At 40.2% G+C, this 23,659-nt stretch overlaps 2 protein-coding genes across 3 annotated transcripts in view; one reads left to right on the top strand and one right to left on the bottom strand.

Moving 5' to 3' along the window:
- The window catches only part of EXOC5 (exocyst complex component 5), a 41,816-nt gene that overhangs the window by 6,073 nt on the left and 12,084 nt on the right, over nucleotides 1–23,659 (top strand). The window contains exons 2-12 of one of the 2 annotated variants that reach the window (XM_045013248.1): nucleotides 4,114–4,208; nucleotides 7,524–7,639; nucleotides 10,721–10,915; nucleotides 16,502–16,566; nucleotides 16,981–17,009; nucleotides 17,163–17,272; nucleotides 17,527–17,571; nucleotides 17,694–17,834; nucleotides 19,509–19,591; nucleotides 20,797–21,006; nucleotides 23,431–23,578. In XM_045013248.1, coding sequence (XP_044869183.1) covers nucleotides 4,130–4,208; nucleotides 7,524–7,639; nucleotides 10,721–10,915; nucleotides 16,502–16,566; nucleotides 16,981–17,009; nucleotides 17,163–17,272; nucleotides 17,527–17,571; nucleotides 17,694–17,834; nucleotides 19,509–19,591; nucleotides 20,797–21,006; nucleotides 23,431–23,578 — 1,221 coding nt within the window. In that variant the 5' untranslated portion in view covers nucleotides 4,114–4,129. Of the gene's footprint in view, nucleotides 1–4,113; nucleotides 4,209–7,491; nucleotides 7,640–10,720; nucleotides 10,916–16,501; nucleotides 16,567–16,980; nucleotides 17,010–17,162; nucleotides 17,273–17,526; nucleotides 17,572–17,693; nucleotides 17,835–19,508; nucleotides 19,592–20,796; nucleotides 21,007–23,430; nucleotides 23,579–23,659 lie in introns of both variants that reach the window. The other variant, XM_045013247.1, reaches the window with a different exon arrangement.
- Nucleotides 1–23,659, bottom strand: part of AP5M1 (adaptor related protein complex 5 subunit mu 1) — a 56,703-nt gene that overhangs the window by 21,455 nt on the left and 11,589 nt on the right. The window lies entirely within an intron of this gene.

Raw genomic sequence — 23,659 nt, 5'->3', positions numbered from 1 at the left:
CCGCCACTGCCGGTGAGTGCTTGTCAGGGGGCGGGAAGGGGTGGATAGGGGTTGGAGCAGTCAGGGGACAGGGGGTTGGGTAGGGAGTGGGATCCTGGGGGTGATTAGTGATGGGGGTCTCTGGAAGGGGCGGTCAGTGAACAAGGAATGGGGAGGCAAAGCAAGTTTGATATAACACGGTCTCACCTATAACATGGTGAGATTTTTTGTCTCCCGAGGACCGGTTATATCGGGGTTGAGGTGTACTATAAAGGATGCACAATTTGTCATGCACTGTATAGTTTCACATTCCGCCAAAAAAACTGGGATATAAACTATTACAGTAGATTATTGTTCAGTACAGTTATAATAATGTAATCTATTTTCAATAAATGTTTTCCCTTCTTATCAAGCTTATACATTTGCAGTTGAATGTGCTATGTAACTCTCAAAGTGAAATTATCAGTTTCAAAATCAGATATTGCTTACTGCAACATCAATCAAATCAATGTACAGTTCACTTATAGTAATTTTAGAAGTTACAGTAATTTAAAGATTGGAGGAAAAACCTATTTTCTAAGTTTACTTTTAAAGTTTACATTGATCAATACTTTGTATTTCGTGTGTGTGTGTGTGTGTGTAACTTTCACACAACAATGGGGAGAGGAAAATGTGAATGTAAAATTACCAAAATTAGCCAGGAGGTAAAAGGACTCATAGACTTTAAGGTCAGAAGGGACCATTATGATCATCTAGTCTGATCTCCTGCACAATGCAGGCCACAGAATCTCACCCATCCACTCCTGTAACAAACTCCTAACCTATGTCTGAGCCACTAAAGTCCTCAAATCGTGGTTTGAAGACCTCAGGGTGCAGAGAATCCTCCAGCAAGTGACCTGTGCCCCACGCTGCAGAGGAAGGCGAAAAACCTTCAGGGCCTCTGCCAATCTTCCCTGGAGGAAAATTCCTTCCCGACCCCCTAGGGACACCATTCCTTACTCATCCTGGCTAATAGCCATTAATGGACTTAACCTCCATGAATTTATCCAGTTCTCTCTTAAACCCTGTTACAGTCCTAGGCTTCACAACCTCCTCAGGCAAGGAGTTCCACAGGTTGACTGTGTGCCGTGTGAAGAAGAACTTCCTTTTATTTCTTTTAAACCTGCTGCCCATTAATTTATATTATGGGAACAAGTAAATAACTTTTCCTTATTCACTTTCTCCACATCACTTGTGATTTTATATACCTCTCACAGGGGTAGGCAGCCTATGGCACACGTTCCGAAAGCGGCACGTGAGCTGATTTTCAGTGGCACTCACACTGCCCGGGTCCTGGCCACCGGTACAAGGGACTCTGCATTTTAATTTAATTTTAAATTAAGCTGCTTAAACATTTTAAAAATCTTATTTACTTTACATACAACAATAGTTTAGTTATATATTATAGACTTATAGAAAGAGATCTTCTAAAAATGTTAAAATGTATTACTGGCACGTGAAACCTTAAATTAGGGTGAATAAATGAAGACTCGGCACACCACTTCTGAAAGGTTGCCGACCCCTGCTCTATCATATTCCCCCTTAGTCTCCTCTTCCAAGCAGAAAAGTCCTATCCTCTTTAATCTCTCCTCATATGGGACCCGTTCCAAACCCCTAATCATTTTAGTTGCCCTTCTCTGAACCTTTTCTAATGCCAGTATATCTTTTTTGAGTTGAGGACACCACATCTTTACGCAGTATTCAAGATGTGGGCGTACCATGGATTTATATAAGGGCAATAATATATTCTCCGTCTTATTCTCTATCCTTTTTTTAATGATTCCTAACATCCTGTTTGCTTTTTTGACTGCCACTGCACACTGCGTGGATGTCTTCAGAGAACTATCCACGATGACTCGAAGATCTTTTTCCTGATTAGTTGTAGCTAAATTAGCCCCCATCATATTGTATGTATAGTTGGGGTTATTTTTCCCAATGTGCATTACTTTACATTCATCCACATTAAATTTCATTTGCCATTTTGTTGCCGGATCACTTATCTTCAACGCAGCTTCCTCCTGAGAAGGAACACTTATCATGAAGTTGTTTCTTTTGGTCAACCAGGCCTTGCATTTCTTTGTTGCACTGTTTGCATTTTGCCCACATGCCTGTCTTACCCACAGGTAGAGGAACGTCATTAAAATATTCCCAAACTGGGTGTGTTTTACGGCCTGCTGCCATTATAGGTTTTCCCTTCTAGTGAGAGAATGGTATGGTAGATCTCAAATCAGTGAAGGCTACACTCAGAAAGACCTCAAGACTTCTGGAATATGCTGCTCAAACAGTTTCACTTTTGTTTCTACTGCCTGTCCCTCCCTTCTCACATTTATCTCCAAACTTCTTTTTCTTGTCCAGATCTATTCTGCCCCCAACAATCTTCTATTCATTGAACTTTTTGAAACTTTGCACTTTTAGAGAGAGGTAAGGAATGGACTCTGTGTACACAAATTTGCAGAGGGACAATAGGGTTGAGGTCTGTTATTTTTCACCTCTATATATTGTGTTAGGGGTGCTTGCCAAGCTGGACAGTCATTTCAAAGCATTTCAAAAAACTTATGGGGCTTTAAAAGCATAGTGGTGGGGATTGACTTTGAGTCTTCATGACTCTGAGCAGTGGAGTTCATTGTAAGCACAATGGTCAGTGTCGGGCACTCTGGGACAGTTGCTGGAGGACTGTCTGTGCTCACTCTGCATCAGCCTCCGTATATTGACCATGGCACAAGGTTGCTTGGGGAGGTGATGTTGCTGTTGTTACATTGCAGTAAGGGGATGCTTACATCAGTGGGGGATGCATTTAAGTGAAGACGCATTCACAACTTGGTCGCTGCAAGGTGGCATATGTCGACTGAACTTTGTAATATAGACCAGGCCTTGAAATTGAAGGGTTAAGGCTCCTAACTCACAGCACCACTTAGGTGCCATGTGGGAGGGGAGGAGCTTGTGTTCTGTCAGATCACACATTTCAACATGTAAAGTCTGTGTCAGTGTATTAAAATAAGTATTTAGAGCTTTTCTGTTTACTTAATGGATAGGTCTCAGCATTACTCTGGTCAGAATTTTGAGAGTTGCTATTTAAAGTCTTGGACTGGTACCAAAATAACTTTGCTAATTTGAGCAACTAGAAACCATTTTAATATGTAGTTTCTGATGAGCTAATAGTTGGAAAGCAGACATTTCTATTTCAAATAATAAACATTAAAATTATCCTTTCCTTCTACTTTTGTTATGACTCTATTTGAGTGACTATCTCAAGATATGTTAGTATTAGAACCAATACTATACATCATCTGAAAGCTTTCAGATGGGATAAGATCCTGATCCTGTGTAAGTTACTGGGCCCATAAAGGGTTAATGTTGAACTCTTGGGGTTCATGAGATTATGGCTGCTAATATAGCACTGGAGTAGAAATGATGAGTAATAATACTGATTGAAAGGAAGGTGGGCGTCACCAAACTGAGTATATTTCAATATTTGTTATAAGAGTAACTTTAAAAAAAAAAGAATTGTAAGTCAGTTGAGTTTTAGTTGTACATAGTATCTTAATAGAATGAACAGAGAAATAATCTGTCTCCCCACCCCATTCACAGTTGCGTAATGTCTCTGGCAGGTACAGCATTTTTTTTATGGGAAAGTTATTTTAGTAAATTTGTATTTTAGCTGTCTGTTGTACACCAAGTATATTGTCCTTTTTGAAAAACGATAAATGGCATTGTCTGTTTTTGTTGAAATTAATCACACTGTCTTCTTTTGCTTTTCTTTTCATCCTTCCCTTCCCTCTGATCTTTTTGTCTCATCCGGAAACAAGAAGAGCCTGCCCCCTGTTAAGTTAGCTCTTCACAGACCACCAGCAAGTGTTCTGTGGATCACCAGTAGTCCACAGACCATAGTTTGTCAATCTTTGAACTAGATGTTCAGTATACCATTCTTATACGGTTTGTAGATTTAATATATAAACAAGAAAGGTGATGGTTACAGTCAACACTATGTATGGCCTTTATTGCAAGTTTTTAACCACTTTCATAATGATGTGTAAACAGCAACTTAGTAAATTACCCACTGTGGCACATTGTAAAGAGTCTTTATTCTATGGCTAGGAGCCTTTTGTGGCAGATGAGTACATTGAACGCCTGGCATGGCGAATTCCTGGAGGAGGTTCCAAAGGTGGAGCAGAAGCTTTTGATCCCAAAAGGTAAATTAAAATGTGTAATTTGTTTTAACAATCTTTAATTATTCAATTTTTTTTTTACATCTGTAACAGAGCTATATGCAGTGTCGGCATGTATCCAAGAAGATCTCCAACTGGGGGAATTGCTAAAATATGTGACCACAAGCCAGATTTTTAATGAACTTTCAGAACAATTTTATTTAGGGAAAAAAATATAGCAGTAAGAAATGAGCGGGGAAATCCCTTTTTAAATAAAAGGGAATGGCTTCTACTTGGCCTCGTGCTTTGACAGTGGTAATTTTTTCTGGTCAAGAGCGAGAGCTGGTTTGAGGAGTGTCCCTGGGCAATGAGGCCAGCCTTCTTTTTGATGTGTTAATAACTTTAATCAACAAGTAAACACAAATAAGTAAAAATTCTATGCAGCGATACCCTTGTGGGGGGAGGGGAGTAAAAATATTCTGTACCATTTTGTTTTTTATAGGATGGAGCATTGTTGTGGTATCTCAGCATCTTCTACAGAATATTCATTTGTTATCTTGGTTAGCATTAGAAAGGCCATGTTGGCTTAAGCAATTTTGATTTTCTAATATGTTGAAAAGAATCCGTGTTTCAATCAGTGCTGTTCATTATGACTTTACTCTCACCAATGCTATTCTTAAAGCCGTCATTGACTAGAGTATGAGTATTTTGGGGCTGGGTGGGTGTCCCTTCTTCCTTTTTTAGTCACAGTTTAGGAGTGCTCAATAGGACTAAATTTAGGGTGGACCTAAATTAACTTGGATTAAGGTAGAGTGTGTATGTAAAACACAATAGCTATTCCTAAATAATTCCGTGTGTGAATACCCTCATTCTGGATTAAGAGTGTCTTGTGCCTGTTTAACTTAATCTACAGCAGATCAAGCTGAACAAGACACTCTTATTCCACAATAAGAATGTCCGCACATGGAATTGGATATCTCCACATGTGGACAAGCCCATACTAGCCAGAGGTAGATATGAAAGACAAAGATAGAGACTTCATTAATAAGGTTCAGTGACAACCCCCTAGTGAGAAGCCCAGCCCCTTAGACATAACATAAGAAAGGCCATACTGGGTCAGATTCAAGGTCCATCTAGCCCAGTATCTTGTTTTCTGACAGTGGCCAATGGAGGTGCTTCGGAGGGAATGAACAGAAATGGTAATCATTCCCCATCGCCCATTTGCAGCTTCTGGCAAACAGAGGCGAGTAACACCATCCCTGTCCATCCTGGCTAAAAGCCAGTGATAGACCTGTCCTCCATGACAGCTGCAACAGTTGGGATGGGGGTTTCTAGAATGATGCTGTCCCTGGAATTAGACTTCAGAACTGAAGTTACCCATTGAAATGATTGGAAGAGGTTCACACTTCTGAGTTATTTTTAAACAGTAGTCACAGTGGTTTACATTCAGGCCATATTTTAAAGATTACTTTCATAACCATAAGCTTAGATTCTCAAGAACAGTAATGTGGCAGCATTACCATATTGCTCTCTATAAATATATCAGAGGGATAAATACTAGGGAGGGAGAGGAATTATTTAAGCTCAGTACCAATATGAACACAAGAACAAATGGATATAAACTGGCCATCAAGAAGTTTAGACTTGAAATTAGATTAAGGTTTCTAACCATTAGAGGAGTGAAGTTCTGGAACAGCCTTCCAAGGGGAGCAGTGGGGACAAAAGACATACCTGTCTTCAAGACTAAGCTTGATAAGTTTATGGAGGGGATGGTATGATGGGATAGCCTAATTTTGGCAATTAATTGATCTTTGACTATTTGCGGTAAATATGTCCAATGGCCTGTGATGGAATGTTAGATGGGGCGGGATCTGAGTTACTACAGAGAATTCTTTCCTGGGTGCTGGCTGGTGAGTCTTGCCCACATGCTCAGAGTTTAGCTGATCACCATATTTGGGGTCGGAGAAGAATTTTCCTCCAGGGCAGATTGGCAGGGGCCCTGGGAGGTTTTCGCCTTCCTCTGCAGTGTGGGGCATGGGTCACTTGTTGGAGGATTTTCTGCACCTTGAAGTCTTTAAACCACGAATTGAGGACTTCAGTGGCTCAGACATAGGTTAGGGGTTTGTTGCGGGAGTCGGTGGTGAGATTCTGTGGCCTGCATTGTGCAGGAGGTCAGACTAGACTATCATATTGGTCCCTTCTGACCTTAAAGTCTGACTATGACTCTCCTGCTTGCCATGGGTAATAAACTTACATGGGCAAGTTTCATGAACTTCTGCACAATCTAACATTTAATAAGTTAACATTCTTTTTTAGTCCTTACAGTTATAAAGATGGTTTTTGAAATGTGAACAGTATATAAACTAATGCAGTCTGCACAGACAACTCCAATACTACTGCTGCTCATAGTTTTGCGAAGCTGCAGCTAAGTGAAAGCTGGTCAGTCTTAGCAGCAGTAAATACTGACATTCAGACCAGTGGGAGCAGTGGTGAAACTGGCAAAAATCAGGTCAGTTTCATGCAGCTGCTTGGTGGAAAAGCTATAAGCCTTAGAGGATGTAGGCTCTGGAGCTACGCACTGGGAGGAGGCACAGGAGGGGTGGAATAGCAGAGATACCACTCTCTCTTCACTTCACAGTTGCCTGGAGACTCTTTGAGATGTGAGCTGTGTGTGTGTGCTCCTTCTCCTTTCTAGTAGTTGGATCAGATTGGAAGGGCTTCAAATTATTTGGACACTTACTCGCCAGAGGCCAATATGAAAAAATGGATCCTCCAAACAGGGTCCAGGAACAGCATCCTGGAAGAAATGCCATCACCTTCTCCTCTGCTAATTCAGCATTTCCCCAGATGCAGAGTTCCCTGATCTTTCATTTGTTTTTGTTATTAGGGTTAGTCCTGTGGCTGTTTTATTCCTTAAATTGCAGGGGATGAGTTGGCACAGACATTTTTCACCTAGGTGAGAGGGCCTAGTGTTTGTCTACATGAGGAATTTTTGCACTGGTATAAGTAAACCATTGTAAAAATTCCTAATGGAGACAAGTCCTTGGGCTAGTAAGTGCCTGGCAATTTTTTTTCCAAGCGGCTATATCTATATCTAAAAATATGAAATGCACAGGTGTAAGAGCTATAAATATAATTTAAAAAAAACCAGAAGCTTCAATTTTACAGAGATTGATACCTTAGGTTCAATCACTAGCCAAAGAAAGTTTCCCGCTTCCTGCAGGTGAGTGGATTTCTCAGGCCTGTGCCTTTAATAAGTTTTGACTGTAGTAAGATAAACCTTTTCATATTAAAATCTGCTTTATCAAATCATCATTTTTTAAATCAGATTATTAGAAGAATTTGTAAATCATATCCAAGAACTACAGGTAATGGATGAAAGGATTCAAAGAAAGGTGGAGAAGCTAGAACAGCATTGCCAGAAAGAAGCCAAGGAATTTGCCAAGAAAGTACAAGAGCTGCAGAAAAGCAACCAGGTAAGAACTAAGGTGTATAGTCAATATTAAATTATAAAAGCTATTGAAAAATGCGTTATCCTATAAAAAAAAATTCTCAATACAGTGGGCCCATAATTTGCAATCAGATCTCTGTAAACAGTTCCCTTTAAAAAAAAAAAAAAAAAAAAAAGAGCGGGGTGTGTGTCTTATCTGTTAAACAGGTCTTTACTTCAGGGATTGCTGGGCGGGCTCTTCAACCCCTACGGGAGGTATTGCCAACTGCAGGGGTTCTCATGAAGGCCATAAGGGGGGAGGGATGGCTCAGTGGTTTGAGCATTGGCCTGCTAAACCCAGGGTTGTGAGTTCAATTCTTGAGGGGGCCACTTAGGGATCTGGGGCAAAAATTGGTCCTGCTAGTGAAGGCAGGGGGCTGGACTTGATGACCTTTCAAGGTCCCTTCCAGTTCTAGGAGATTGGTATATCTCCAATCACTATGAGTAGCTTTAGCACAGGGTTTCTCAAATGGGTTACTGCTTGTGTAGGGAAAGCCCCTGGTGGGCTGGTCCGGTGTTTTTCCCTTCCCCCATCCACAGGTCTGGCTGATCGCAGTTCCCACTGGCCACGGATCGCTGCTCTGGGCCAATGGGAGTGGCTGAAAACGGTGGCCAGTAAGTCCCTCAGCCACTCCCATTGGCCAGGAGCAGCGATCCAAGACTAAGAGCTAGGAATTCCTCCCCACTCTCCTGGGAGTTGTTGGCTACTATCTGCTAGGGGAGAGGATTAAAGGGGAGGAAAATAATCTCTTTTAAATGCAATACTTACGTTGTAGTTGCTAATGGCTATGTACTAGAGTGAAACCCATTTATAGTGGAGTGAAGCTTTGTTGAGTAGCAAACCCTGCCCTGCTTTCTAGAATGCATGAGGACTGGTATAGTTCCACAATGAAGTGAGTACAAGGGTGAGGTGTCAATAGCCAGCCAAGTCAAGTATTAGGAGCATAGTTATGTAAGAATTAAAATAGTGGTGAACAGGAGTGACCACTGCTATTGAGCTGCTCAGGAACATGCAAAACAAAAGTTAGGGATAACTTTCCGTCAGTGTGTGCAACTCATTGCCATGGGATGTTGTGATGGCCAAAAGCATAACTGGGTTCAAAAAATAATTAGATAAGTTCATTGATAGGTCCATTAATGACTATTAGCCAAGATGTTCAGGGATGCAACCCTACCATGCTCTGGGTGTCCCTAAACCTCTGGTTGCCAGAAGGTGGTTTTGCCAGTCTTCCCTCTGAATCATCTAGCCACAACCATTATCAGAAGACAGGATACTGTGTTAGATAGATTCACCCAGTATGGGCATTCTTATGTTGTTACAAATCCAAATTTTGGGTGCTAGTCTGGGATGTGAGTATCAGTCAGCTAAGAATAAAATTAAAAATATGTATCTTATTTGCAGTATCTTATGCATAACTTAAAATGTTCATTTGAAACCATATACATATGAAGTGTGTATGTTGGTGTGTGGATTTGGCCCCATATCTTTTAGCACAGAGAAAGGCAAAGTTTAGGGTACAATACACATTTGTAATTAAAGTCACATCTGGTTTTGATACTTTACAAGTTATGTTTGGTATTTTACATAAATATCTCTGCTAAAAGATATGGGGCCAGATCCTCAGCTGGTGTAAATCAACATAACTCCACTGATTTCAATAGAGCTACATCAGTTTACATCAGCTGAGCATTGGCCAACTAACTTGTTTTATTAATTTTAAAATACTAAAATTCCAGTTCTGATTATAGATTACTGCCTTTCATCTTCAGTGTTTGCTTATGGTGGGTCTTAACCTATTTACCATTGTGGGCTGCTTATGCAGCTCTTTGTGTTATGTGGGCTGCATCCACACAATATACATACTACCTGTATGGCCCTGAGGAAATCACATGGGCCGCAGCTGCGTGCTGATTGGGTCGTAAACCAGCCATGGGTTGAGAACCACTGGGTTATATAGAAGCAGCAAAGAATCCTGTGGCACCTTATAGACTAACAGACGTTTTGCAGCATGAGCTTTCATGGGTGAATACCCACTTGGCTCTTCAGAAAAGTGTAAAGAAAGTAAGTGAACTCTGGGTAATTAGGGTTACTGTATATGCTTCATTTAGAGTGTAACTTCTCCCTTAACGTTGTAGTTATGTTCCTGAAAAATGTGACTTTAAGCAAAATGATGTTAAGCGAATCCAATTTCCCCATAAGAATTAATGTAAGGGGGCGGTTTAGGTTCCAGGGAATTTTTTTTTGCCAGACAAAAGGCATTACATACATTTTAAACCATTTTAAACAAGCAATTTAATCTACAGTCATCATTGCTGAGTATGAAGCAATGGGAGGTGCCCCTGCCTTACCTCACACAGGCACGGCCCACTGGCACTGCAGACCACGAGGCAGGCAAGGAGGCTGAAAGTGCCGTAGGCTAGGAGAAGCACGTTGCACAGCAGCAGCTGTAGCTTCCCCTACTGTGCCAGGGGCAGGGGACTCAACCCTCAGCCCGCCCTCTCCACCTCTTCTCCCAAGTCCCACCCTTAACCCGCCTTTCCCCCCCCTTTACTCCACACACCGCATCCTTGCTCCTCCTGCCCACGGCGGTTTGCGGTGTTCAAGAGGCAGGAGAGGGAGGGGGGGAGCCTCCGTGCTGAGTCCTTGCTCCTTCCCGCTCCCTCCTGAATGCTGCAAACCAGCTGATTGCCGCGGGCGGGAGGCGCTAGGGGGGACGTAGGGGAGCTGATGGGGCGCTGCTAGCTGTGGACAAAGCAGGCAGCCAAATGACGTTATAGCAAAGCATTGCACAACTTTAAATGAGCATGTTCTGTAATGGAGCAGGGACGTAAGAGCGAAACAACGTTAAGCAAGAGGATGTTAAGTGGGGAGTTACTGTATCTCTTTCCCCATCACAGGAGTTTTCTCCAGCTGTGAGAGCGCTGAGCTTGTAATTTAGTTGTCCAGTTTGGTTTGCTTGTCATTGTGACTCACACTAGATAGAATCAAGTTTACTTTTATTTTATTTTTTTAAGTACAGTAAGTGGAAAAATTGGGTATTTTATAGGCATGTCTGTGTTCTCCCAGGTTGCCTTCCAACATTTCCAAGAACTAGATGAGCACATCAGCTATGTAGCAACTAAGGTCTGTCACCTTGGTGACCAACTGGAGGGGGTAAACACGCCACGGCAACGGGCTGTGGAAGCTCAGAAACTGATGAAATACTTTAATGAGTTTCTGGATGGAGAGCTGAAGTCTGATGTTTTTACAAACTCTGAAAAGGTAAGAGCTGTCAGCGGGATAAAAGCAGTTCAAAGCAATAAGCAGTACTGCCCTAATTACAAGCTGCTACCATGACTTACCATGGTCAGACTTCTAACCAGTGAGTGACTGACTTCTTAAAGTTTCATTGTTCTGAAATGTAAATTAACAACACTAGCCTGCAGATTGCTGATAAAGCATTTGTATTCAGTGATTCTTAATTTGGCAATGTTGGCATGTTTCATTTTATGAAATTATAAGAGATTTGAAAAATGCTGAGAGGGCAGCTTTAGAATGCACATAGAAATCTCTTGCCTTTTTTCTTTGAACCCCTCCCTCACCTCAGTTCCACCCAATAATCCATAAAGTTTTTGAACACAACGTCTGAGATTTTGTCGTGCTGGGCCAGTCTACTGGCCATGGATACTTATAATTGGGGTGTGCTTTTGGGCTATGTAAAGCCTATGGTGGTGTGTTCTCTCCCCTCACCAAGATTTGGGGGAATTAGGCATGAAAGCTGAAATACTTCTTAAAAGAACTGTAAAGAAGAACGTTTCTAGATGTCCTTCCTTAGGAAGATATCTATGAAAGCATAAATCAGTATAAACTGACTAGTGGGACTGAAAGGAACAAACTGCAGAAGTGGAGCCCAGCTGCTGCAGGAAACAGGACACAGAGATAACTCCATGCAGTATGTAAAATGAATGTTACATTTGAGATGTATCCCAAAGAATCAAACCGCTAACCCAAAGTACTGCGCATGGTGTGCATGGTGGATAGGAATTGCCACATTTGGGATGGGAAAAATTTATTTTGCAGGCCTGGCAAAAATGTTAAGGATGGCTGGCTGTACTTGAAATACATCCTATGGGAGAGATGTGAGTCATAGCTCAGGGTTAATAGCCATCCCCTTACTGCTTAGCTGAAAACATATCATAGGGAAATTAGAAACTAACCATTTCATATGTCCATACTCCATAGCAGTCAGTTGCACAGTGTTGTTTGGATCATTGTCTGTGGGTATACAGTAATTGCTGTTTGGCACTCTGCATTAGTCAGTGAGAGTGTGTGAAAAAGTGCTCCTGTCCATCAAGAAAAATGAGAACAGATTTAAATTAAAAAAAAAAAGGCATCACAAGCAGACAAAACCTTTTCCAGATCTGTATATAAAAGTTATTTGTAGTAACTTTCTAAGCTAGACACAAATAAAACTTGCATACATTTTATTTTAAAAAGTGCTTACTGTTCGCCTCCATATAAAATCTGATGTAGTAACATGAAATTTAAGTAGTACAGTGCAGGTTAGAATAGTTATTTTTGAGCCCACTGCAGTCTCATTGTTAAGTAGCTAGTATTTTCATGCCATTCATAATGTTAAAGTTACAGAGCACAATCAATATTCAAGCACCAGATTTACATGGTATCTACATAGGATTACTTGTATCTAGAAAATCTAGTTTCTACTCCCAGCTCTGCCACAGGCTTCCTTTGCGACCTAAAGCAAATCGTTTGGCCTCTACCTCATTTCTCTCCTTCACACCCACATCTGTAAGATGCAGATCCTACTTCACTGGGTGGTGCTAGAATTAATTCATGTTTGTCAAATCTTTTCCTCACCTTAAAAGCTATTCAAATATTTTGGGATCTTCCAGTGGAAAGTGCTATGGAACTTCTAATTACCTCCTAATTCAAATAATAAGTAGAGATAATAATTATAGGAATAAGGGGGAATCTGCTTAGATATGTGCTTTACCATCTCCTTGTACCCACAACAATTTTAAGTGCAATCCTGTGTGCACTCTAAAAGTAAAATATCAACGTTTCTTTGTCTGTTATATGATCTTAGAGCCCAAATGTCTGTGTACATTTCACTGCTTTTGGGGTAATGGCACCTCCTGGGTTGCCCTTGCATTATTCCCACATAAATGCAGGATTTACTCTAACATTTTTACCACCGTGTTAGGATAATTTCTTTCTTGTACACTTAATGATTGTGCCTGGATAAACTGTTGTTGCCTTATTGACCTCATGTGTGCAAATTCTTTCCTGAAGTCTAGTTGGTTTTTTTTTTCTCTTTTCTACTTTTGGATTGTTCTTTCAATCTTGCCACTTGTTAACTACTCTGAATAATTTTCCCACATTTTTATTTCTGTAATATCATATCTCTGCTTTGCAGTCTGTTCCCCAAACTGTATGTATCCAATTTCTTCAGCCTTCAGAAGGCATATCTTCTGTTCCTCATCACTTTTGTTGCCCTACTTTGGAGGGACTGGTTAACCAATCCTCTTTCTGTAATGAGAAGCCTATAAGTGAGCAAAGTGCTCCAGATGTCACTTTTCTAAAGATGGATAAAATAATCACCTTCTTAGTTTTATCAGTGATACCCAGATTAGTGTTTGCTCTTTATGCAACATCATTTTAGCATGTGCTCATGTTTAATGTGTTTGCTGTCATCTTCAAATCCTTCTCTGCATTACTGCTCTGGAATCAACATTTTGCTGTTTTGTCCTTTACATGGATTAAAATACATTACCTTGAATTTTTTTATTAAAACTTCCTCCTGTTCATCTCAGTCCATATTTTTCTAAATTCTTTAGGTACTTCTAGTCTTTAACTTGTGTGTGTGTGTGTTTTTAATAGCATCTGTATTTATTTTGATTTAACACAGTTCATTGAGGTCTGATTCAATTAAAAACTAAGTGTGCGGATTGAAGTAGAAACCATGGAAAATTGATTTGTCGTGGCTTCTGCTGTACACAGGTGTTATTGAATTCTGGACCTTCAGTTAAGAAGTTGGTTAATAAATGTGAATATATATATATATATATATATATATATATATATATATATTATTGTAGTGTCTACAAGCCTTCCCCGAGCTCACAAGAACAGAACTGGCAGGAAGTGCAGGGAGACCACATGATGTTCATATCTCCTTAATCCTGTCAAATCTAGCAGCATTGTTTTGTTGGTGCTTTTAACTAGGGCTGTCAATCACAGTTAACTCGTGATTAATCGCGATTAATTTTTTTTGAGTTAATCACACTGTTAAACAATAGAATGCCAATTGAAATTTATTAAATATTTTTGGATGTTTATCTACGTTTTCAAATATATCAATATCAATTACAACACAGAATACAAACTGTACAGTGCTCACTTTATATTTTGATTACAAATATTTGCACTGTAAAAATGATAAACAAAATAAATAGTATTTTTCAGTTCACCTCATACAAGTACTCTAGTGCAATCTCTTTGTTGTGAAAGTGCAACTTACAAATGTAGTTTTTTATTACATATTGTATTCAGAAACAAAACAATGTAAAACTTTTGAGCCTACAAATCCAGTCAGTTCTCCTACTTGTTCAGCCAATTGTTAAGAGAAACAAGTTTGTTTACATTTATGGGAGATAATGCTGCCCACTTCTTAATTACAGTGTCACCTGAAAGTGGGAACAGGCATTCGCATGGCACTGTTGTAGCTGGTGTCGCAAGATATTTACATGCCAGGTGCACTAAACGTTCATATGCCTCTTCATGCTTCAGCCATTGTTCCAGAGGACATGCTTCCATGCTGATGACACTTGTTTTTTTAAAAAAATCAATGCATTAATTAATTTTGTGACTGAACTCCTTGAGGGAGAGTTGTCTCTCCTGCTCTGTTTTATCTGCATTCTGCCATATATTTCATGTTATAGCAGTCTCGGATGATGATCCAGCATATGTTCATTTTAAGAATACTTTCACTGAAAATTTGACAAAAGAAAGCTACAGCACTCAACCCAAGGTTTAAGAATCTGAAGTGCCTTCCAAAATCTGAGAGGGACAGGGTTGGAGCATGCTTTCAGAAGTCTTCAGAGCAACACTCTGATGTAGAAACTATAGAACCCGAACCACGAAAAAAGAAAATCAACTTTCTGCTGGTGGCATCTGACTCAGATGATGAAAATGAACATGGGTCGGTCTGCACTGCTTTGGATCATTATTGAGCAGAACTCATCATCAGCATCGATGCATGTCCTCTGGAATGGTGGTTGAAGCATGAAGGGACATATGAATATTTAGTGCATCTGGCATGTAAATATCTTGTGACACCAGCTACAGCAGTACCATGCAAATACCTGAAAGTGAGAACAGGCGACATTATAAACAAGAAGCAGGCAGTATTATCTCCTGCAAATGTAAACAAACTTGTTTTTCTGAGTGATTGGCTGAACAAGAAGTAGGACTGATTGGACTTGTAGGCTCTAAAGTTTTACATTGTTTTATTTTTTAATTCAAATTTCTTTTGTACATAATTCTACATTTGTAAGTTCAACTTTCATGATAGAGATTGCATTAAAATACTTGTATTAGATGCATTGAAAAATACTATCTTCTGTTTTTACAGTGCAAATATTTGTAATAAAAATAAATATAAAGTGAGCACTGTACACTTTGTATTCTGTAATTGAAATCAATATATTTGAAAATATAGAAAACATACAAAAATATTTAAATAAATGGTATTCTATTGTTTAACAGCGCTATTAATCGCATGATTAAAAAAATTAATCACGATTACTTTTTTTAATCACTTGACAGCCCTAGTTTTAACACAGTGGCTAGGATTTTCTTTACCCCACTCAAGGTGCCCTCCAGTCTCCAGGGCTGCAATAATAAAGCTTCAAAAACCATCATGGAGGCATTTTGTTTGGGCCTGTCAACAAACTTCAGCTTTTAAAGGGCTTCAGTAACATCCAGCTGTAACATTTACAGTTGCAAAAGCTGTGATTTGCTTTTTCATAATTTTAACTCAGCCTGCTAAAACTGTCACTAAAATCTGTACAGCCACCCTTTATCATGATGACTGACAGTGAAAAGACAAATTATCTTAGTCACCTGTCAAAAGTTTTCCTGTCTATGGGCAAATAGGAGTTTGCAAACTGTATTAACTGCACTGGGTATTTTTTTGTAACTAAATATTGACAAGGGTGTTTGTTATAAGATGTTATTTTATAGCCCCAGAATTAAACTCCCTTTCATCTGAAACATAGCTTCTGCCTTAGAAGAAATAATTTGTATGTGATTTCTTCCCCACACCCTCCTCTAGCATGATTTTAGAAACTCTAGAGATGCTCTACTTTAACCCTCCAGGCATTGTGTCATGATTGCCCTTTCTAGTTGAAAAAAAGTCAGGGTGCTGCTTTAGCCACTTTACCCTGGGGTTTAGCAGAACATCACAACATTACTCTCAGACTATTCTAGTTCCGGAGTGGGATATTGAGCTAAATCTTGAATTCAGATCCTTTGCACACTGTAATGTTGCAGTAGCACTAGACACATGAGCTAGCTGTTTTTATAGGTTTAAGATGCTTTATTGTGATCCTATAACAAAGAGGCTTGTGTTTACATGAAATTGTATGAACTACTAGTATGTAAATGAAGATTGATCTGACATAATAAAAACATGCTGAGAATTCTGAAGCAGGTATTACTTTCCATGTGGATACCAAGCAACTTTAAAAAGAGTGGAGAGGGGGAAATTGTGAAGAAAGAAAGAAATCTTATAGCCATAACTTTTAGGGTTTTTTTAGTAAATTTATGACTTTCCTCCCCCAACAGATTAAAGAGGCAGCTGATATTATTCAGAAGTTGCATCTGATTGCACAGGAATTACCTTTTGACAGGTAAAATCCAATTCAAACATTTTAAATCATATTTGGAAGAGCTATAACTTTATTGTGTAACTTCAGTTTTTTTCTGGTGCCTGGCATCAGCTGATTTCTTTAATAGTTTTTGACATGATGAGTGAATTTGTTTATTTATATGTATTTAGGATCGCCTTTGAACATACACCTCAAAGTACTCGATAAATTTTGCTGGAAACAACCTAATTTGAGTGTGCTTATTTCCTTGTAAATTGTATACTAATTTCTTATAGATTTCTTACAGATAAAGCTTGAAATATCATTGTCTTCCTGCTCCATATGTTGTTGAACCCTAACTACAATTGACAGCAAAAGTGTTCAATTAACATGTTAATACTTGTTTGAATTTTTTTGTGTGTGTTTTGATTAATAGTACGTTTTTTGATTTAACAGGTTTTCTGAAGTAAAATCAAAAATAGCAAGTAAGTTTCCTCCCTCACTCAGCCAATTTTGCTCAATCTTAACTTGTGTTGCTTGGTTCTTTAATCTGCTTTTATTGACAACATTCAACTGTCTTTATTTCTTTGTCAAAAACTTCCTTGCAAAGCCTGATGAATATTTTTTTTTCTTTTCAGGTAAGTACCATGATTTAGAGTTGCAACTGATTCAGGAGTTTACCAATGCACAGAGAAGGGGGGAAATCTCCAGAATGCGAGAAGTAGCAGCCGTTTTACTTCACTTCAAGGTAAAGACTGAGTTTTTAACTCTAAAAGCACATGCTGCATTAAGTACCTGTTCTGAATGGATACAGTAATGAAGCTGGTCTAGACTTCTGAAGAAAATGGGTCTGAGAAAGTTCATCCTTTTGATAAATCTTCTATTAAAACTAAGCAGACCGTTTTCCATAATTACTGCATTTTCTTTATTGAATTGTCTTTATGTAATGATAATATTTCACAATAGAAAACATATTAATTCCTATTTTTTTCCATCTCATAGGGCTATTCCCACTGTGTTGATGTATACATAAAGCAATGTCAAGAGGTAGTGTGTTTTAAAACCAGATATACCTTTATTTTTGGGTCAATTATTTGTGCATGCATTTTATTATTATTGATATCTATTGGTTTGGAGATCTTACATTGTAATTTGCCTTTAATCTCTAGGGAGCTTACTTGAGGAATGATATATTTGAAGATACAGCCATCCTCTGTCAGCGAGTGAACAAACAAGTTGGAGATATCTTTAGTAGTCCAGAGACTGTATTGGCCAAACTTATTCAAAATATATTTGAAATCAAACTTCAGGTATTTAAAATTTGGCGTATTAAAGTTGGTTGTTAAGAATGAGTAAGAAGATTCCTTAAGTACTTCTAGTAACAAAATCTCAAAGAATCTATATTGTTTGTAATATTTTGAGTAACCTTAATCATGGAAAAATCACATTTGACTGCTCTTTAAAAATGACAACAAAAACTATCAATTAAGGATGTTAAAGTAGCCGTTTGTGTACTATAAGCACAATGTAAGCAAGAATACATAAAATACAAATATACGCAGACTTAAGATGGAAGAATAGATGTATTCACTAATGATTCTGATTATGTCATTCAATGTCAGGCACATACTTGGTCTATCTCTGCTGCCCCAACATCAAAAATTTGGGAAAGGAAAAATTTCTGTTTAGTTAATATCTTTAATCCTTTCACTCTGAGTCAGATTTCCAGTGTGAGACTAGCATTGAATATGCTAAAATAATGTACGCCAAGGAATAGGGTCCCACAGCTAATGTAGTAGTAGTATGAAAACCTGCTGTAGCTGAATGACAGTCCCTCATTCTGCAAATACTTATATATGTGAGTAAAGTCAGCGTGACTACTCACGTGTGTAAAGCTACTTCTCTGTAGGCGTGTAAGATCTTGTCCTTCCTATCTAGAACAATATTGTTAGAGCCTAATCATAAAATTGAAGGTTCCTTAGATTTAATTCTTGGGCTTTCCTTGGAGGAGGAGTGATCTGTTTACTTACGATCATGTAAGTGGATCTAAATTATTCACTTGTTCATCAGTTGTGTTCATTTACTCTTTGTGTACTAAGAATGCATGTAGACTGCCAGTCTTTTTGCTCTGAAAATCAGATGCTTTGGTTCTTATACCTTGGGTCTTGTACATAAGCAGTTCAAAGATATTTCAAACAGCAGACGTCTTGCATTTTCAAACTAGTTTCCTTAAACTAAACACGTTTATCTAAAACCCTGGAGTTAAATGTAAGATATCTGTAAATTGAGATAAAAAGTAAATATGTATGACTATGTTATATAAGATGTGGTACTTTCTTGGGGATTTATTGTTAAGGCTAAGTTTTAGTTAGGGTTATTTTTAGTAAAAGTCATGGACTTACCCGTGACCAGTCCATGACTTTTACTAAAAATACCCCTGACTAAAAGTGGGGGGGCCACAGGTGCTGGGGAGTGGAGGGGGGGTGCAGGTGCTCAGGGGAGGGGGGAAGGTTTGCGGAGGCAGGCTCCCGGGAAGCGGCAACCCTAGCTCCACATGCTGCCTCTGCTCTGCCCCAAGGCCCAGTTTTGCAGCTCCCATTTCCTGGGAACCACGGCCAGTGGGAGCTGCTGGGGCAGTGCCTGGCTGCCGGCAGAGGTAGTATGGGGAGCTGAGGGGGGGATCCCCCTTCCAGGTAAGCCCTGTCCTGCTCCCCAATACCAAGCCCTGACCCCCCCCCCCCACATCCAAACTCCTGGAGACGGGTGACGGGGAGCCCGAAATTGCCCCAGCAGCAGCTGGTGCCACCTGGCTCAGGGGCTGCCCGAGCTGTTCAGGTGGCTCCTGGGCCAGCCTCACCGGGCTGCTGCAGAATCCATGACTTTCCGTGACCTCCAAGACAAACATGGAGCCTTATTTATTGTAGATAATATGAAATGTTGATTTTTCTTATTCCATTAACTGAGATTATGCCTCCATTTTATAGAGTAATGTAAAGGATCAGTTAGAAGAACACAGGAAGTCAGATGCAGAACAGTATCTTAAGAATCTTTATGAGCTGTATACAAGGTAGCTATAATTTGATTATTAACATTTTGTTGTGTAGGTAGCATCTTGTGAAAGATGCATTTGTTGTTAAGAGGTGGGAAGAAAGGCAGCAAAATAGTCGTCCAATTTTTAGAGGAAGTTGGAATTTTCGTCCTATCTGCCTTGACAGTTTTCCTTTTTAAATTGTGTGACCTTTTAGAAAACAGCTGTTGTACTTTCTTTAAAAGTATCTAGATTTTTGAAGAATCAGAGACTGACATTATTATTTAGCAAAGTATATAACACCCTACTCTTGTAATATGAAAAGTGTAATTAACAATTTGCACTTGTACCATATGTATAAAGCTGTAAGAAAATTGTGAATTTTTGGGGGGGGTGTCCAAAACTTGTGGCCACATATTGTGGAAGTTATGGTTTGGGGTGCAGCTGTGTATGTGGCTGGGGTGACAAGACCGAAACTCTTGCTTTGTAACTGACTAGATGTTGAGTTGGAAGCACACCCTCCACAAGGGGCTGGATACCCCCCCTTCCTCCAATCCCTTCACCCTAGAGCTAGCCCTAACTCAGAAACCCCTGGAGATGCTGTGGGTGGTTGGCACTGCTGGGCCTCCCCGTCCCAGTTCTCCACGCTTTGGGAAGCATAAGTTCCTGCCTGGCGCCAATCACTGGGTCCTCCCCAAGTGTGTCCCCCAGTGCATTCCGGTAGCTGAGGAAGGCAAAATCCTTGAGGTCACACAGGAGACATGGCTGGTCAGCAGACCCAGCCCCACTCCACTTGGCAGAAGCGAAACTTGGCAGCACCATTGCTGGTGGGGCTGAGTGCACTTGGTGCAAAGGGGAGGCAGCAAGCGAGACGAGCCCCCAGGATTGTGCAGCCCTCATCCGCACGGGTCCCAGGCCTCACTGTCCTTCTTGTCCACCTCCCCCATCACCCCATCATGTCATGATGGAGGGGGTTGGATGGGCCAAATTTGAGTAAGCGGCATTGCAAAAAAGTTGTGGTGAGTGTTGAAAGATGCAGTTTCCACAACAAAATCACAGCCTGCCATTTTCTTATAGCATTACATATGTGCATAAATTATACAGAGTTCTTTGTCATTTAAATTTGGTAATGCTCAGATATCCCAGTCAGGATTGGGACCCCATTGTTCTAGTTGCGTTGCAAACATGTAATACTGTAATTCATACAAATGCAACATTTTTTTCTCTGTTTCCTTTGCATAAAGAACTACTAATCTTTCAAGCAAATTGATGGAGTTTAACTTGGGTACTGATAAGCAGACTTTCTTGTCTAAGCTTATCAAATCCATTTTCATTTCCTACTTGGAGAATTACATTGAGGTGGAAATTGGTTATTTGAAAAGTAGGAGCGCTATGATTCTGCAACGCTATTATGATTCCAAAAACCACCAGAAGAGGTCCATTGGCACTGGAGGGTGAGTTTCTTTTTAAAGAGAGGAAAATATAATAAAGGGAAAAAATACAGTGAACATCACTTAAACTGTATGTTGATCATCTGCATAAAAGCTGGCTTCCAAAACCATCATTATTTTCTGTATTACTTGTGTTGTCACATTATATTACCATATACTAAAAGGTTTGCTCCCCTGGATACAAAGGAAATGCTAGATAAATCCATTATATAGTCACATGAAATTAAACTAAATATCTTGAGCAAGTAAGTTGAAACTTAAGCCTTAGTGTCTAGCAGATCTTTCTGCACCAAATATAATACTTTCATCTAATATCTTTCTCAGGCTTAGTGTGAGTCTTATTACTGTAATAAGGCTAAAGACTGACACACTCTGAAATAAATTGGTGTCACACTACCACTTGTGCAACCGTTGACTTCTAAAAGTTGAATAGGAGTAGTTTTTCTGGAGCTTCAGAATTTTTTTTGCAAACTGTCACATAGTGAAGAGCCTATGGTGATCAAATTGAACAGACTCAAAGTGGGATCTTTGAAGTGTAGACTCTGTGCACAGCTGAAAGTGTGTTAGCAGTTATGCATTCTTTCCTTTTGTTTATGAAGGAAACAGGTTTTTTTAAATGTCTGTTTTAAGATAGTTTTGTAAAATCCCACTCCTCTGGGGCAAATAGGAAGCTTTTGTGGGCTGCATGATCTAAGTTTTCTCTTTAGTTGTTAGCCCTTACGGCTGCAAAACCAGACTGAATGTACCTAATACTTCAGTTGCCATGCGGTGAGTGCAACTGCTGTAGATACACTGTTGGCCTGAAGGAGAGCTCCAATAGGCCCTGCTGGATCCTTCAGCCTCCCTCTCTTCTGAGTGCATAGAGGGAAGGGGATTGAAGACCAGCAGTTGTAATTCCCCCTCCCCTGGGTCATGCCTGTTCCCTCCTTTATCCCTGCTGGCTGGAGCAGGAGTTGGAGTCATCCTGCTGTTCTGCCCTGTATTCTTCTGCCCAGCTCTGGCGGTCCAGTGCTGAGACAAAAGAAAAGGAGGAGAAGAGAGTGAGTTCCATAAAATCCTTCAAAGAATCCAGCAGCAGAGAGGGCTAGAGCTGAGCTCTTGGTTCTCCTCCTCAGCAACAACCACACGCTTAGACAGTTAGGGTCTGTAGCACCGAATGTGTATAGCCACATTGTACAGATTTATTTCGGGCATCTAAAAGTTCCACAGGGTTATTACTGATCTGGTGTGTAGCCAGGTTAAACATGGACTACTCTGTGGCTGCTACCAGTCTGTGCCCAGGCAATGTCCCCTCCTGGTCTCAAGTCCGATCTTCAGGGCTCAGTATGCAGGGATTTTATCTCCAAAGTGGGCTATATGACCAAAAAGTGCCACCCAGTGGTGACCAATGATGACTTCAGTCCTCTTAAGCTCAGTTCTCAAATAACACATCCCTATTACTAGAGCCCCGCAAATCTGCGGACATCCTCTTTGTATCCACAGACCATGTTAGCAGATCGTTGATTGGCTGTGGATACAAATTTTGTATTTGCGCAGGGCTCGACCTTTTGCTGATCAAATCAAACCATCTTATCCCAATAGTCCTCCTCTGGAATTGGGAAACTGTGGTGCTGCAAGTGGAGCAGCTAGGGGGAGGTGCCTGCCATCAGGAGAATGCTTGAATCTTAGCTGCAGGAGCGGTGCTGAGGCTGCTGAATCTTTGAAGAGCTGCTGTTGAGGTGTAATGGATTTGGTGGCTCACAGAAGAGAACTGATTTGGGGGAAGGGAACAAAGAGAAGAATAATGCCTTGGCAGGAAGAGATCTGATGTTGTAGGGGAGAGAATAAACAGACTGAGATGACGAGTTCTGGCTGAATTGGGGGGGAGTGTGCATGGAGGTGAGTCTGGGCATGTGAGACTGAGCCAGGGCTGCTTATTGAGTGAATGTTGGGGTGGTGTGATTGTCAGGTGCATGGGGGGGTGTAAGAGACAGAAAAACTGGTGTGAGCAGAGAGTCCAATGGGAGGTGGGTGTGTGTGTGTGAAGTGAGAGTCTCGGGAGGTGGTGGGAGCTAAACTCCCACAACAGGATATAAATATACACCACTGAACTCACTGGGAACTACTTGTCATGCAGTGAGGAGTACCTAGTCCCTAGGGTGTGGAGGGACATGGCAGAGTAGTGTGGGTGTGGTCGTGGGACTTGAAGAGTGGGTTGTGCATGCTAACATGTTTGGTAAGGCCAGTAGGTTTTTGTCTGCTCTGGTAAGTTTTTCTTGACCACTTTGCAAGGTTTTATTTATTTGTTTTATTCAAAATACAGATGTGCACTTATTAAGTTATGTTTTAGGCTTCTGTTTACTATGTTAAATATTCCCAGTGTATTGTTAAACTTGAACATTAAAATTTCCACTCAGTGAGATTTCCCTCTGGTGTATTGAATTCTAGTATTCAAGATCTCAAAGAGAGAATAAGACAACGTACAAACTTGCCATTGGGCCCAAGTATTGATACCCATGGAGAAACCTTCCTCTCCCAAGAAGTGGTGGTTAACCTTTTACAAGAAACCAAGCAAGCTTTTGAAAGATGTCATAGAGTAAGTCTGCTTTCTGTGACTTCTATAAGTAGATATCATTTGAATGGCACACAAACAAAATTGAGCTAGAAGAAGCAACTG

Source organism: Mauremys mutica, chromosome 4 (genome assembly GCF_020497125.1).
Source record: "Mauremys mutica isolate MM-2020 ecotype Southern chromosome 4, ASM2049712v1, whole genome shotgun sequence".
Taxonomy (NCBI): domain Eukaryota; kingdom Metazoa; phylum Chordata; order Testudines; family Geoemydidae; genus Mauremys; species Mauremys mutica.
Note: the sequence above shows the minus strand (reverse complement) of the source record. Positions and strands in the feature narration are given on the sequence as shown.